Source organism: Hoplias malabaricus, chromosome 6 (genome assembly GCF_029633855.1).
Source record: "Hoplias malabaricus isolate fHopMal1 chromosome 6, fHopMal1.hap1, whole genome shotgun sequence".
In the NCBI taxonomy this organism is placed as follows: domain Eukaryota; kingdom Metazoa; phylum Chordata; class Actinopteri; order Characiformes; family Erythrinidae; genus Hoplias; species Hoplias malabaricus.
The window spans coordinates 2,091,395-2,107,811 of record NC_089805.1 but is presented as its reverse complement, the minus strand read 5'-3'; the positions used below and the strand labels follow the sequence as shown (position 1 = coordinate 2,107,811).

At 40.0% G+C, this 16,417-nt stretch overlaps 1 protein-coding gene across 1 annotated transcript; it reads left to right on the top strand.

The window, feature by feature from the left end:
• The first annotated feature begins 10,334 nt into the window (after positions 1 to 10,334).
• Positions 10,335 to 14,268, top strand: nol12 (nucleolar protein 12). The gene is made up of 6 exons (XM_066673889.1): positions 10,335 to 10,526; positions 10,690 to 10,795; positions 10,885 to 10,933; positions 11,810 to 11,952; positions 12,969 to 13,045; positions 13,237 to 14,268. Exons 1-6 carry the CDS (start codon positions 10,420 to 10,422, stop codon positions 13,433 to 13,435), a joined length of 681 nt encoding a protein of 226 aa, XP_066529986.1. The 5' UTR covers positions 10,335 to 10,419; the 3' UTR covers positions 13,436 to 14,268.
• Positions 14,269 to 16,417: the final 2,149 nt, after the last annotated feature.

Genomic DNA, 16,417 nt, shown 5'->3' with positions numbered 1-16,417 from the left:
ACAATCACTGGACAGTGTACTAATGTTTCCCTGCTCTTTCCCCTTCTGCCCCACAAGTTGTTTTTGCTTCAATCAATTCTCTTCTTCACCGCCTCATCCTTCAGTCACTTCACCCTCAGCATTACCTCGTACATTCTTGTCAAGACCTCTCCTTTAACATCAATAAACGCAGTCAGTTTTTCAATCCCTATTCATTCCTCATGTTTTCACACTGTTTCCACCACTCACCGATGAATTCACCATGAACAGAGGCAGTATTTGCCTCCGGCTCCATTCCTGAGTCATGCTCTGAAAGAATCAGCAGAGGCTCAGCTACACTTCACGTCCAAAAGTGTGTGGACACATTTTCAATTGAGGAATTGAGCACGTCACCAAGGCAAACGATAAATCAGAGCAAAAAGAGTATTAAAGCCCCCCAGCACTGGGCTGTAGCTGGGTGACGATTCATTGGAGAGGTGGTGCTCCATTCAATATCTATAGAATCAGTTGGTGCAGTGTTTGTGACCTCAAAATAAAATATATTGTATGTGAATGCCATCAAATCTTCACAGGAACTTTTCAACATCTAGTGTACAGCTTTCCCAAAAGGGTCAGGGGAGGTAAACGTCTTCATTAATACTCTTCACACCAGAAGAAATGTTGGCTGAGAGGTGTCTACAGAGTTTTGGCCACATAGTGTTTGTTTTGATCAAACTGTTGTGTCTCCACATTGTACCTCTGACTTTAGTGAGTTTATGTGAGGGATAGCGAAGCAAAATAATGAGATACTAATGGTGATTAATCTTTATATTGTTTTGTTCAATAGTAAGTTGTAGTTTTGTGTGAATTAAATGGTTAATATCCTGTGGTGATTAGAAGTGAAAAGATGGCACTGCAGAAAAAGTTTGGAACCACTGATTGAATGAATTAAGCTGCAGGAATGGACCAATACCAGGCCTGTTCACTAAGTTGCCATGGCTGGTGATATATCACAACTCAATACAACAAACAATTTTGGATCGTCACATTCATTCCCACCACAGAGAAGTCCAGCTCAGACCTGAAATTTCTTATAAATCTAAGGACTTAAGCAGCACTTTATTGAACCTGCTCTTCTTCTACATGTTATTTCTTATTTATTAGCTGCTATTTATCATCATTTCTATTGAGAAATGTAGTGTTATCATGATGCTGATGATGCTGATAATTTCGGCTACTTACTCAGAGGTTGGGTGTCGGTGCTTGGTTCCTTCAGGAGGTTCTCCAGCAAATTCACAACTTTCCCATCCTCTTCAGTCACACTCATCAGGTCCATCATGATTCCAACTGATTCATACGAGTAAATATTAACAGTGTCACTGTCGGTCAATACAGCAGTCTGTGGTCGACCAATACTGACTCTGAAACCCTGAGTATCACCCGCCACTGAGTACTACACCCTAGCAATCTCCTTAAATACCACAGCAACCAACTAAGAACAACTCAACAACAAGAACTGTTAGTCAGTACGTTTCTCTCTCTCTTCCTGTGGTGAAATGTAAAGAATTACACAGTAATTTACTCACTCAGAGGGTGGTCTTTCAGGGGTCTGAGCTGGTCCACGAGGATGTTCAGTGCCTCAGTGACTGCTCTGATGTGGGCGTTGCCAGATGATGGTCACATATGCACCTGAATAAGGTCATATGTAGGACACAAGTGAAACAACAGTCCCTACACCTGACTTCAAATTATGTAAATGTAAAAAAATATATATATATATATATATATCAATTACACAGATCAGCACAACACTGACAAATAATGAAAATATTTGTGCAAAGAACATTTATCAATTAAACACTCCCCAATCGAAAAATTAGAATGAGAAATTTTGTACGATGGCGTAACTTCTCTCCTTTGCTCTGCTCAGTACAAAATATATGTAGATATTTGTGCAGAAATACTTTATATAATGACCCCAAAGCTAGCTGGTGGGATAAACAGATAGGAATAGATGGGATAAACTCCATCAATTTCCACAGTGTGCATAAGTCTGTATTTTAGTTAGCATGAATTCAAGTGGCTGCTTGAATTAAATATATCTATTATACCCAAAAACAGAAAAAAATTTGACGCACATGATTTTTCAGTGACCTTCCCATTATTTAAATAATAAAAAATTCAGTGACCAATATTTTTCTCGTTAAACATTTTCAAACTATTTAAAACCTGTGAAGGACTGGTGCCCCCTCCAGGGTGTATTCCCGCCTTGCGCCCAATGATTCCAGGTAGACTCTGGACCCACCGCGACCCTGAACTGGATAAGGGTTACAGATAATGGATGAATGAATGATTCAGAGAGTAAAATCAGAATTCTGAGAATAATCTCAGAATATTTCTGAGAAAAAAAGCTCAATATAATTCCAGGAATAAAGTCAGAATATTTAGAGAAACACTGTTTTTGGGTTATTATTATTTATTATAATATGTAGGCAGACAGACTCACAGTGTGTGCGCCATATAGTGAGTTGTGAAAGAAGCAGTCAGTGAAGTGAATTGATTTATTAAATGCATCCACACGACATATCGACTAAACCCCATCAGTGCAGCCCCTGACTATTTATCCCTGAGTATTTATTCCAAAAAAATGTGACCGTATGACTTAAGCAACACTGCATTCCTCAATTACACTGTGGTTGTCTACACCATTATATGCAGAAAATTATTCCGGTATTTTTCTCAGAATTCTGAGATTTTTTTCCCCCCAGTGCCATGGCCCTAAAACTCTGTTGTACAAAACTGCTCAGTTCCAGAGGAAAATATTTAAAAGTATTCACAATGAAGCAACTTGGTTCTAGGCATAGCCACAGTTTGAAAATCACTTGTATAAACTATCTACCTGAACCATGCAGCTAAAATATCCCAGCTAGGAGATATATGCACAGATTTAGCTAGCTAGGTATTAATTACTCATAGCTATGAGTAATAGCTATCAGATAAATTCATTGCTAAATACGTCCACTACTGGATACCTACTATTTAGGTTACAAGTAAAATTTACAGGTTAAGGTTTTATGATGAGCGCTACTCATGCGTTGGAGCTAACCAGTTCTGGCATACATAACAATGCCCTTATCAGTCCCCTAATTCCGGCCACTGCCGTATATGGTGCAATTCCGCTCTCTCTCTCTCTTCACCAATCGCATTGGGTAAAACAATAAAACATAAGATCAAGCCTAAGTAGGGCATTAAACATCAGTCTTGCAAGAAATCACACATCTAAACAATATTTAAGTATCTCTAACAGTGTTGTAATTCTTTGTGTGCAAAACTGCATGTAGAACACAACTCATTTCCATTTCACGACAGATATTTCCCTCAGTGTAAAAGTTAGCTTACCGGCTAGCTTCCTTTTCTCTGAGGGGAAAATCTACCGCCATTTTAATCCTTACATGTAGAGTACGGATACCAACACAGGACAAACGTAATCTCATTGTGAACCTCTCAAAACCACTGAATGTGGTAGTAACGGTCTCGTTTGACTGTCACAAGCAGGGGAGGTGGCCGAAGTTAGGGGGCGCTAATAATCTTAGCAGTATTAGCACCTACTTAAACAAAAGCGTCTTTATCTAAAAACATGTTTTCTTTCAAATTCAAGCAAGACTTGGACATTAATCTACACATATTTGACTCCTGAAAAATGTTGATTTGAGAGAGTAAAGTACTTCTATTTATTTACAGTTAGCTAAGATTTCCAATATTGTAATTAAAGTGGCCGGAAGTTGGGGTAATTACGCTAGCATAGCTACAGCCCGCGCGCGGGAACTTCAGCCAATTTGAAATAAACACTAGCAATCAGTTAGCCCTATGAGCTTCAGACCTGTAGAGTTAGCTAAACATTATTACGGTGATATTATTTAAATATTTTTATGATTTTCATAACAGGCCGATATTGCCATTTTCAACACTTCAAAGTGTGGTGAAATGTTGTAAAGGTGAAAAAATGTGCAAATTTATTCAAATATTTTTTTTAACACCCAAAAATGAAACGTAAGGCACTTTAATCAAAATACAGGTAGCATATACAATTTTATTGTGTGTTAAATCCGAATTTTTCAAACAATACATATTTTCGTCAAATTTCCAATTCACTCACCAAAGGGCCTCCAGAGCTTCTCCGCCGCTGGGAAACAGCTAACGTAGTCACCAACGGTCTCAAAACGGCTTGTCGCTGCTCCCGCCTCTGGGTAACGACTGTACACCGACATGGGTTTAAAAAGTGCACACATATAAAAACGAAATATCATTCGCCAAATTGCATACATTTCAGTCTCGCCCAAAACTATCGCTTCGTTCTTAAAAGTTTGTAGATTTTAGTGATGTGCGGATCGATACTGAAATATGGATACCTCCGATACCAGATCTTTATGCTCTAAAATTGATTCTCAAATCAATACATCGATACTTTTGTTACTTCGTCATATGAGATAATGTGCATCAATAACAGGAACACAATGGAAAACAACTAGATAAACTATAGAGATCTTGTCTAAATGATACGCGGTTGGTGGGAACTACTTTTTCTTCCGCCTGGGTAAGTGCGTAATGTGTAAGCACAGTGGCAGTCAATCACTCAGTCTGAAGACAGAGACAATGGCAGAGCGTAAATGGGGTCATGTGTGGAGCTATTCCAGCTCTGTTCTCTTCGCTCTCTGGCGGGGTTATTTGATGCTGCAGGCGTGGAACCATAAATCGTATAACTTGCAAACAAAAATATCCAGCTCTGACGTTTGTGCAGGCAGGCACTACCCAGGTACAGAGTGAGAAAATATTGAGCTTTAAACGGTGTTAAGCGCTGTTGCTGTAGGAGTTGGTCAAATTAATAAATGTGGTTATGCAATAAGTAACAAAATAAATACGCGCTTCAATAAATCTCTGCATGAGTTCAGCTTAAAGTCAATGTGTATCTCTGAGATAATCTCACACAGGCAAAACAAGCCAATATTTATTTAGGTAAGATTTTCTAAAGAATTGATCATTTAAAGTGAATTACACAGACTTGGAGTCATTAGATTATAGCTCGGCTGTATTGTAAATGAGGCCCCTACTGCAATATACTTAAGAGTTAAAAAAATGACTCTGATGTTTTGTATTCTTTATGAAGCTATGATTTTAAATATACTACTTTTTTAGATTTACCAGACACCCCTAATAGCAAGGGGGCAGCGGACAACATTAGATCCACTAAAGGCAAAGTTGGAGGTTCACTTGTGTTTTGCACAGTGTTTTCTGGGTGGACTGTCTGTGATTGAACAGAATTTTTTTGGACAAAATGCCACATTTTAGCATACATCCATCCACAATCTAATTTACTAATTTTTCCTTCATTAGGTTCTTCTGTTATTCTTTATTAATTAGATTAGTAAATAATTTTAACCCAGTACAGTGGCACAGACACACAGCTCCAGGGACCTGGAGGTGGTGGGTTCGAGTCCTGCTCCGGGTGACTGTCTGTGAGGAGTGTGGTGTGTTCTCTCTGTGTCTGCGTGGAATTCCTCCGGGTGACTGTCTGTGAGGAGTGTGGTGTGTTCTCTCTGTGTCTGCGTGGAATTCCTCCGGGTGACTGTCTGTGAGGAGTGTGGTGTGTTCTCTCTGTGTCTGCGTGGGTTTCCTCCGGGTGACTGTCTGTGAGGAGTGTGGTGTGTTCTCCCTGTGTCTGCGTGGGTTTCCTCCGGGTGACTGTCTGTGAGGAGTGTGGTGTGTTCTCCCTGTGTCTGCGTGGGTTTCCTCCGGGTGACTGTCTGTGAGGAGTGTGGTGTGTTCTCTCTGTGTCTGCGTGGAATTCCTCCGGGTGACTGTCTGTGAGGAGTGTGGTGTGTTCTCCCTGTGTCTGCGTGGGTTTCCTCCGGGTGACTGTCTGTGAGGAGTGTGGTGTGTTCTCCCTGTGTCTGCGTGGGTTTCCTCCGGGTGACTGTCTGTGAGGAGTGTGGTGTGTTCTTCCTGTGTCTGCGTGGGTTTCCTCCGGGTGATCCGGTTTCCTCCCACAGTCCAAAAACACACGTTGGTAGGTGGATTGGCGACTCAAGTGTCCATATGTGTGAGTGTGTGTGTTGCCCTGTGAAGGACTGGCGCCCCCTCCAGGGTGTATTCCTGCCTTGCGCTCAATGATTCCAGGTAGGCTCTGGACCCACCGCGACCCTGAACTGTATAAGTGGTTACAGATAATGAACCCACTTAGCTCGTTGTACAAACATGGTTTACCCCCTAGAAAGGTTCCAAGTAGTACAGTCCAGATTACCAAGAATTCCAGGCACCTCTATAAAGATATGCTCAGTAAGCCCGCACTTCCTCTAAACCACTTCCTCTGCACCCATGCTGCAGACATGGCTCTTGGGAAATAGACAAAGAATTCAGCAGAAATGTTATGGTGAGACCGCGACCCTGAAATGGAGAAGTGGAAAAGAAAATGATGATGATGATGATGATGTTATGGTGAGATCAATAAAAATGTTAAAACTTTCCCATCCTATGGTCTGAATCTTCTTTACTAGCGTGCACAACTAGTTCAGAAAGGATAAGTTTAAAAGATGTTAAATTATTGACAATTTACATGAAATATAGGATTTGAACAAGATTTTAACCTTTTATGAGCTAATCACTTTAAAGAATTTTTAATGAGAAACATTAACTTTAAAATGAGTAAATATAATCAATGTATCCATTACGGGGCAGTCTTAAAATCAGAGCTAGAGCTATAACTGCAATGCACCTAAAAATGAACAATACACTGAACACAAGTTTACCACTGTGTTACATCACCTTTCCTTTTAACAACACTCAGTAAACATTTGGGAACTGAGGATACTAATTGTTGAAGCTTTGTAGGTGGACTTTTTTCCCATTCTTGCTTGATGTACAACTTCAGTTGCTCAACAGTCTGCATTACGACAGTTTCCATTGTCGTATTTTTTACGCTTTATAATGCGCCACACATATTCAGTGGGAGACAGGTCTGGACTACAGGCAGGTCAGTCTAGTACCTGCACTCTCTTACTACGAAGCCATGCTGTTGCAACACGTGCAGAATGCAGACTGAATCAATTGCTTATTCTTTGTGTCAAGAATGTGTACTCTGAAATTTTTCACTTGTATTTTGGCATCTGAATTTCATCTGTCAAATCTGATCAACTTCAAAATATATTGTTTGATTTCTTTTGAGCTTGAATAATTTTTATGTGAATTTATTAACCTTCAATAATAAAAGTGAAAACATGTTCTTGAAATTTCACGAGTTCAATTAAAGAGCAATTGTATTCAGATGCATAATTGCGAAGCAAAATATTCATGTAAATCTGAAGACTTAAATTCAAAAGCAACAAAATTCAAATGCATAATTTCAGTGCAAACAAATTCAGTGCTACAAATTCAAAGGTGGTAATATTTCAAGGTCTGATGAGACAGATTTGCTTCCATACTCAGTAGTGAGTTTGTGGCCTTCACGTGCCTGTATGACCTCCCTACCATGCCTGGGCATGTTTCTGATGTGGTGGTGGATGTTCTCTTGAGGGATGGCCTGGACAGTCTGTGGTGCAATGTGGCGTTGGTGGATGGAACAAGACATGATGTCCCAAATGTGCTCAAATGGATTCAGGTTTGGGGAACAGGCAGGCCATTCCATAGCATCAATGACTTCATCATGCAGGAACTGTTGACACACTTCACCCACATGAGGTCATTTTGCAGGGCTCTGCCACTGCTCCTCCTGTTCCTCCTTGCACAAAGGAGAAGGTAGCGGTCCTGCTGGGTTGTTGCCCTCCTACAGCCCCCTTCACGTCTCCTGGTGTACTGGACTGTCTCCCAGTCATTGTTGCTTCCGAACAGGACAGGTGTGTTTTACATAAGTGTGGTTGACTTGAAGTTACATTGTGTTGTTTAAGTGTTCCCTTAATTTTCCCCACCCCATGTTTACCTTCGTTTGGGCAGTGGACGTGGCCTCGAGTACCTCCTCGCTTCCACTGGTTGCTAGAGTGACAGTGATTTGGTCCTCGGTTTGAGAGGTGAAGAATTCCTCTAGAAGAGGTAATGTCAGAACAGGTGGTGAAGGAGATGGAGAAAGTTCAACCTTAGTGATGACATTCGGATGATGAGACAGTGTCTCTGTGCTCTCTGTAAAAGCAGACTCAAGATCAGGCAAAGTTTTAGTCTTGTTATATGAAAGGGGAAGAGTTAAGGAGGCAGCTGTGACAACAACATGCTTCACTCTATTATCTAAAAACCAAAGACAAATATAAGGCATTTTCCTTTCCCATTTCAGTGTTCTAAAAAAATTATATGATTTATCCTAATTTGTGTATAATTATACAATACTAATCCTTGGAATTAATTCACTGTGATGTTTTTGTGTAAAATGCAGATCATTTAATGTCAGGCAAAGAAAAGTGAAAACAGACATTTCTATTTCAAATGTAAAAGAAATCTGTCAAACTATCAATATTTGTTGCTGAAATGGATGTGATCCCAAAATGTTAAAAGTGGCAGGCATAGTTTACATTGTAGGCATTTAAAAAATCAAATATCTATAATTCTAATGTAAAAATAATAATATTTACCAGATCCAATCACAGGAGCTGCAGGTGGAAGTATAGTTTCACTACTAGTCTGCACTGGACCTCCTGCTTTAAGGTCTACAGTCTAAATAAAGAAGAGCAAACAGAGGGGGACTGCTTCATTTAATTCAGCTGACACACAATTATAAACACTAAAGTGAAACAGAAATATACACATTGGATCAAAGGGAATGAAGGCACAGTATCAACAACAGCCTTTAATTCTAGGGGATGCAAAAGATTTACATCAATATAAAAGTGAATGATCAATAAAAATGAATGGTAAAAACAAAAAACAACTCTCATATATAGTTAATGGACAAATATAAAAGAGCAAGAACAATATGGCTTTTTGCTCTACAGATCAGGATGTGATCCAAACCCGGGAGGATGTGACGTCACTGAGGTCATGTCCAGCAGCAGAGCTTGTTTCGAACCCACACTGTCTCAGGTTAATTATCTGGTTTATATTTTAATTCACTTTATTCCCTTAGATCCATGTTTTTATCAACCTGTGAACAGTTCTTACACTATAAATCCCTTAAAAATCCTCAGCCAGGTGCAGGATTTCTTTATAACCCAGTCCAAACCGCAATGTGAGCTGGCTGTAATTAAGGAAACATGTGCTTTAAACAGAATCCTTATCTTATATTCAAACACATTTCTTGGCCCATCTATGTTAAGCCAGAGACAGTCATTCTCTAGTTATTCAAAAATGGACAGAGGATTCTGTTGGCTGGGTGTTTTAGATTGGTTGGCTATTCTCAGTCCAGCAGGGGCACAGAGGTGTTTGAAAACTTCAACAGCACTGCCATGTCTGTATCACAGAAGTGCTGAGAAGGATTGCCCACCCAAGGTATGCCCTTTGGTTGTCCTGTGGGGGTTCTGACCATTGAAAAACACAGTGAAAGTGGGTTTAAAAATATGCATTGCATATTTGCATAGCATAGGTGAACTAAATCCTAGAAATGTAAAACTACAATGCACCTATGTGGTCAGCGAAACCAAAGAAGGAAAAAAAAAGACGATGAGTGTAGGCAAGGAAGTCATCTTAATGGCTGGTCTGTGTTTATCAAGTGTGCTGGGCATGAACATAAACCAGAAACGTTCTTCAACCAAAATAATATTTTTAAAAAAATATGTCATCTCAATTAAACAACCCAATGTTTCACATAGTACTAAAGTTAACCGTAAAATATTCCTCATAATTATAGTTACAGCCTTATAATTTAGCAACGTGTGTAACAGGATTACAATCTTGCCTGACTTATTTTTGCTTTTTCCATCGTTTGACTTACTACTGCAGTAATTTACACAACACTGTCGTATAATTTCACCAGTAAAAGGAAGCGAAAGAACAGAAGATATTTGCCGCACAAAACCTAGAAAATGGCGCTGAGAACAACGTTCATTGTTGATTATTTAATATAAAGCAGAGCTTTGTCGACCTCTGGCGGTCAAAATAGATGCGTTGTAAATTTTGTTTGTTTGTTTGTTAGTCCACCGAACCCAAATTATATCTGTCTCATTTATAGATTTACACCATTAACTTAGTGCTACCTATTAGCATATGTGCTAGCTAATTAAGCTAGTTCAATGTAATAAACAAAGGTGTAGTTTTCGAGAAATTTCTGTGGATGTTTTACTATCATTATTATTATTATTATTATTATTGATGTTGTTGTTGACCGTTATAAATTAAATACTGTAGATAAAAATGTGTAAATAACAATTGCCAGCGTTTTTATAATTTAAGGTAGGAACGTGTTTTCATAGGGCTCTGAGTAAGACGAACCAGATAGGGGGATACACACTTGCCAAGTTTTTCACGTGTGGAGGAAAACAGTGAAGGAAAATGAAGAAAAATAAAAATAAGGGGATGAAATCTGGATTTAAAGGAAAACCCGGCGCAAAGAAGAGACAAAATAAACGTGTAGTGCTCTTCGACGACAAGGAGCGGGAGTAAGTTAAGAGAGAATGCGAGAGAGAGAGATGAGCCGCGGTTACGGTCATAAACACCACACTGTGTCAGTGTGTGAGAATAAGGACGCAGACCATGAAACCGCTGTTCAATTTAATGTGGAAATGAAATTGTAGTTGACTCTGTTTGGGTTTTATTCCTCAGAGATTTTCTAACCGGCTTCCACAAGAGGAAGATCGAGAGGAGGAAGGCGGCCCTGCATGAGATGAAGAATAAACTTAAGGAGGAACAGAAAAAAGTGCGAGAGGAGGTGAGAGGTTCACAGCTCATAGACAGCCACAGTGTTAATGGAAAGAGATTTTAAATGAGCAAGAGTGTGAACACTGTTATTGTTTTCAGAGACATAAAGAATATCTGAAGATGCTGAAAGAGAGGAGAGAGGCTCTAGGTAAGTGGGGTGTGTTTGGGAGTGAGAGTAAAAAGGAAGGGTGTTTTTTGTGCTTTGTGTATTTCAGGAGGTTTGTGCCAGGAAAAAAAATTAAGCTGCAAAAACTATATCCTTCTATAACGATACTTCACTTTATGAAACTGTATGAAACTTTATGAAACATGTTCTGTGCTATACATTTTTAAACAAGTTTGGTCCCACGTGAGACACCTGTCCTGTAGCTCGAGGACTGCAGTTTGATTCTATTTATAAATCATTACTTATATGGGCATATTTCACCCCTTTTTGTTGATTGTGTTTGACTTATTACTCCAGTGAAATGGAATAGTTGGAAGAAAAATAAACTCAGATAAAGATGTGTGTGTGTGTGTTCAGCAGTATGGTTTTCGGATTATTTTGAATATATCTTGTATGTAGCATTAAAAAGACAGCAAATTTTCCAGTTTAATTTAATTTGGGGCAGTAGAGTATGGCAAATATTAAATTTAAATAATTGCATCCAGAGTTTTAATATGGCGGCTGTTTATTATGACTCTGCTAGTGAATTTTCTTTGTGTCAAAATATAAATGAAAATGTAATTTATCATGTAATTGTCCTTGTCATATGATATCATATTGTTGGTATATAACCCACCCACTACCTTACAGGAGTGTAACTTCAGAGACTGCCCAGAAATTGATTTACTTTAATTAAAGGGAAGGGAAAGGCAGATTAGGAAATTAAGTGCAGAATCTTGAAGAAAATGACAAAGTAACTGGAATTTTAAATGTAAATTTAATTAAGTTATTACTTTTATTTATTTATTTATTATTTTTAACAGTCTGTACATCTTATGTTTAAATTTTTGTCTGTCTCCACCTAATGGTTTTGTTTAGAGGAGGCAGATGAACTTGAAGATGCAATCACAGGGACCACAGAGAGCTTCCAGTATGATCACCCGAATCACACGGTAACAGTGACCACCATCAGTGACCTCGACCTAACTGGAGCTCGACTGCTGGAGCCTCTGAAATCTCAGGTACAGTGTCAGTTTATTAGAGTTTGTTGATAAAGCAAAATTGTCTCTCTGTTTTCGCACTGAAGCTAGGAGGAAAACGAAGCTGACATCAAGGTCATGTAGTCACAATTCAGAAGATATTTCTTCATCATTTGCTAGCTCTTATGTCTGTGTGTGTGCACTCAAAACCGGTCTAAAGTGTTTACTAAAACCCGGTGTCAGTAAAGGAGTTAAGAAAGAAGCTGTCTCTGTTAGGTATGCTAGTCTCTCTCTCTCTCTCTCAGTTCATGGCACAGAAAAGGCATCTGTCATACTTTTAGACAACAAACTGACTCCAAACATTTAAAAGCACAAACCAAGATGTCTATATTGCCCTGTTCCTGCTCGATAGGTGCATAATATTGACTTATTTCCACCACAAAACATCCAAAAAGAGCAAAAATATCTCAGAATTTGGGAGACTTTCTGTGGTAATTTAAACAGTGAATAAAAACTTAAAGAAACTCAGACATGTACAAACAATGTCATTTTTCTTCTCAAATAAACGGTTTCACCTTAAAAGAGTTTTGGAACAAACTGCATTTCCCTTTAATATATTAAATGTCTTTCTACTGAACTGTCCAAATAACAGATCTTAGGCACTGAAACACTTATAACTCACCTTCTTTGGGGAGTGCACCTTGTCTTGTGTGTTCTGCTGTGTTTCTGCTTCAGAAAAAGAAGAGACTTCTTTCTTCCTTAGAGACTATGGCTTGTTAGTTTCTGGGCTGAAGAAAACTTTGCTATTACATTAAAAATGACTTTTGCACTGCATGATATAGCTGTGCTTTCAGTTAGCAGCTTGTCCTTTTATATTGATGACTGCAGAAACGGTGTGGTACGCAGCTAGATTTCATTCATACAGCATACTGCTGGGCCACTTCACGCTCACTAGTTTTCTGAGGGAAATGGGTCAGATCATGCCTGCCATTTTCTTGTTGTCTCTCTCTCTCTCTGTCATAGCCTTAAATTGATTATACATCTCTGTTGTGCTGCAGGAAATAGAGGAGGATGTAGAAGAGGAAAAAGTACAAGCGCTACCAAAAAAAGCTGGACATCCCCTGCTATCCAAAAAGTATGTAACATTCTCCTACAGTCTTTATATATAAACCTCTGTCTCTGTCTCTCTCTTGCACAGCTGTGCTTTACTTGTGTCAAGTTACATTACTGACAAAGGGTGTGCATGACGTGACAAAGAAGCAGAACAATACTCTTAGGATAAGTTTCTAGTTTCTTGCTCAGACATATTCTCTCTCTCTCTTTCAGAATTAAGTCCCTTTCAGCCTCAATCCAAGTTTTTAACCAACAGAAGAAGAAGAGGAAAGGTAAACAGGACATCAGGGGTCGGGGTCATCAGACTGACAGGAATTCAGCAACTGCTTCTGGCAACAAGCGGCGCCTGGGACGAACCACGAAGAAGGAGCGGCGCAGACGTACTGGCAGGAAGTGGCAGAGTTTGGACTGAGGAAGTGGATAAATCAATACAGGCGGATACACCACAGGAGTCGACAGAACATTTGAGCTGGAATTCGTCTCCACTAGGGGAGTTTTACCTGGCGCAATGTGGCTCCAGGGCATCAACGCTCAGTTTGGGGGAGAACTGCCGTTCAGCAGTCGTCTCGACTTGTCAGTCTCCAGTGTTTATAATGAATGTGTTTGTAGGATCCTTTGTAGAAAATTCATAATTTGTTTTCCAATTTTTTATACAGAACAGCTATAATTTGTGACTGTTTTTCAACTGTGTATCAATTTCTCATGTGGCTTATGTACTTCTTAGACATGTAAACCACCAATGAGTTGATTTTATTTCACCATTTGATGCTTTTTTATAGACCAGCTAATCATTTTGTGTTCGGGACACTACTTTTTGTTTTTCGAACAACTGCTGATACACTGCCACTAGAGAACTTGATATGCTTGGAGGAGAACACTTCTATTATGAATCTGCATTGGATAGAATTGTGCTCTGTGTTGGGAAGAAAGGGAGGCCAGTAATTCTCTCTTGGCCTCCTACAGATGACTAATGCACATTGAATTGACCTGAGGAAATTAGCCGTCTCATTAAAATCTCCCATGTGAACCAGCAAGCTTTGTCAAGTGCTGTATTTAAACTGCTTTGGCAGCGGGGTTTTAAAAACAGCTTTCCTTTTTCTCTATATTTTAAACTCAAAGTAAAAGGTATACCCTGATGTATCACAGTGTTACATTTGTTCAGTTTTCTGAAGCTGGGGTTGGTACATTGGTGCTTCATGGTGGTGGTGTAGTGCTGCCACAGTCCAGGATCATCTGTGAAAAAACAGTGAATACAAGAGTGAAGAATAAAGAGAACCAAGCAAAAATACCTTAAAACTAGCTTCTTATTGCTGTGCACTCTGGTTAACAGTGGCAAATTTATTTAAATGAATGAAGGTGATCAAATCAACTGTTCTTCAAAGGACTGTTGAAATAAGTTCAGAACTGGGCTGTGGTGCTTGATCATTGTGGTATTTTGACCAAAGTGCGTCATAGTTACCACATGGAACTGTGTTAAAAGGGTTACCCCCGCCCAGTAATGATCCAACATCATTGTGCACTCCTAGATTAAGATATAATCAGTAAATTTACTGCCAAGTGGTATTAATTCCAATACAATACAATTCTCTACACTGGCTTCCGGTAGCTGTCCACATCAGAATTGAAACACTGGCCCACAAAGCCATAACTGCCAACCCCCTCTGTACTTGATGGCTATGGTCAACAAATTATCAGGACCAAGAGCACTTTGAGCTTCAGGCACAGCTCGGCTTGACCCATGCTTCAAGATGTATGGAACACAAGCATCCAGAATTCTATCCTGGCACCTTAGAGGTAGAACAAATATCTCCTGCAGGTTCAAACAGAGTCATTTGCTGTCTTCAGATGCAGACTGAAGACCCATCTCTTTCCAGACTACTTAAATCAGCACTTGTATTTATGCTCATATTTTATTTTATATTCAAGAAAACTAGTATGTGAGCAGTGTGAAACTACAGGGGTTAGACAATGAAACTGAAACACCTGTCGTTTTAGTGAGCGACCTGGCCACTATCCTGCAAGAAGAATGGCTTAACATCCCTCTGACCACTGTGCAGGACCTGTATATGTCATTCCCAAGACGAACTGACGCTGTATCGGCCGCAAAAGGAGGCCCTACACCACACTAATAAATGATTGTGGTCTAAAACCAGGTGTTTCATTCATTCATTATCTGTAACCCTTTCCTGTTCAGGGTCGTGGTGGGTCCAGAGCCTACAAGGAATCATTGGGCGCAAGGCGGGAATACACCCTGGAGGGGGCGCCAGTACTTCACAGGGCAACACACACATTCACCCACACCTACAAACACTTTTGAGTCGCTAATCCACCTACCAATGTGTGTTTTTGGACTGTGGGAGGAAACCGGAGCACCCGGAGGAAACCCACACAGACACAGGGAGAACACACCACACTCCTCACAGACAGTCACCCGGAGGAAACCCACGCAGACACAGGGAGAACACACCACACTCCTCACAGACAGTCACACGAAGGAAACCCACGCAGACACAGAGAGAACACACCACACTCCTCACAGACAGTCACCCGGAGGAAACCCATGCAGACACAGAGAGAACACACCACACTCCTCACAGACAGTCACCCGGAGGAAACTCACGCAGACACAGGGAGAACACACCATACTCCTCACAGACAGTCACCCGGAGCGGGAATCAAACCCAACACTCCAGGTCCCTGGAGCTGTATGACTGCGACACTAACCTGCTGCGCCACCATGCCGCTCCCCGTATGTATCCATACAGATTTTTAAACTTGGCAGGGTTTTAGCTTGAGGTATCTCAGAAATTCTAGCCTATACAAACTAGCTAAGCATATTTTCTGAGTAAATCCATTGGCAAACAGAATTCAAATGATGTAAAATAGCCTATTCATAAACAAAAAAGAAAGATATGGACATGACAGCAACATCTTAATGAAGTGACTATGTTAAAAAACAAATCAACATCTTGTTATGGGGGGATTGTTGGATCAGTCGATTGATTAATTAATTGAGGCGTGTGTGTGTGTGCCATCTGCCCGGTGACTGGTTTCTCTTTCTACAGTGGCTGATATTTAATCTGTCCCTCAGGCCTCAGAGTTCGTATGGATGAACCGTCTGAAGCAGCTATTGTAGTGGCAGCCAATAGGATGTGTTTGAGTATGAGTAACTGTGGACACAACTGCTGTCCTCCTGCACTCCAAACACACTTACACATGCACACACATGGCATGGAAAGAGCTGTAGCAGGTAAGATTATCAATAACTATTAATATTTTGTACATTTGACTGTACACCAGTTATGAGTGTTGTAGGTACTTGAGCATGTGTAACTGAGCATGTGTGTGTTGATACTGTGTGTGGTGTAACAGGGCTCGTAAGTGTATAGTGTTT

Coding starts and splice junctions, on each gene's coding strand:
- nol12 (XM_066673889.1), top strand. CDS start 10,420: ATGAAGAAAAATAAAAATAAGGGGATGAAATCTGGATTTAAAGGAAAA. Junction 10,934..11,809: donor AGAGAGGAGAGAGGCTCTAG/GTAAGTGGGGTG, acceptor GGTTTTGTTTAG/AGGAGGCAGATGAACTTGAA. Junction 13,046..13,236: donor CATCCCCTGCTATCCAAAAA/GTATGTAACATT, acceptor TCTCTCTTTCAG/AATTAAGTCCCTTTCAGCCT.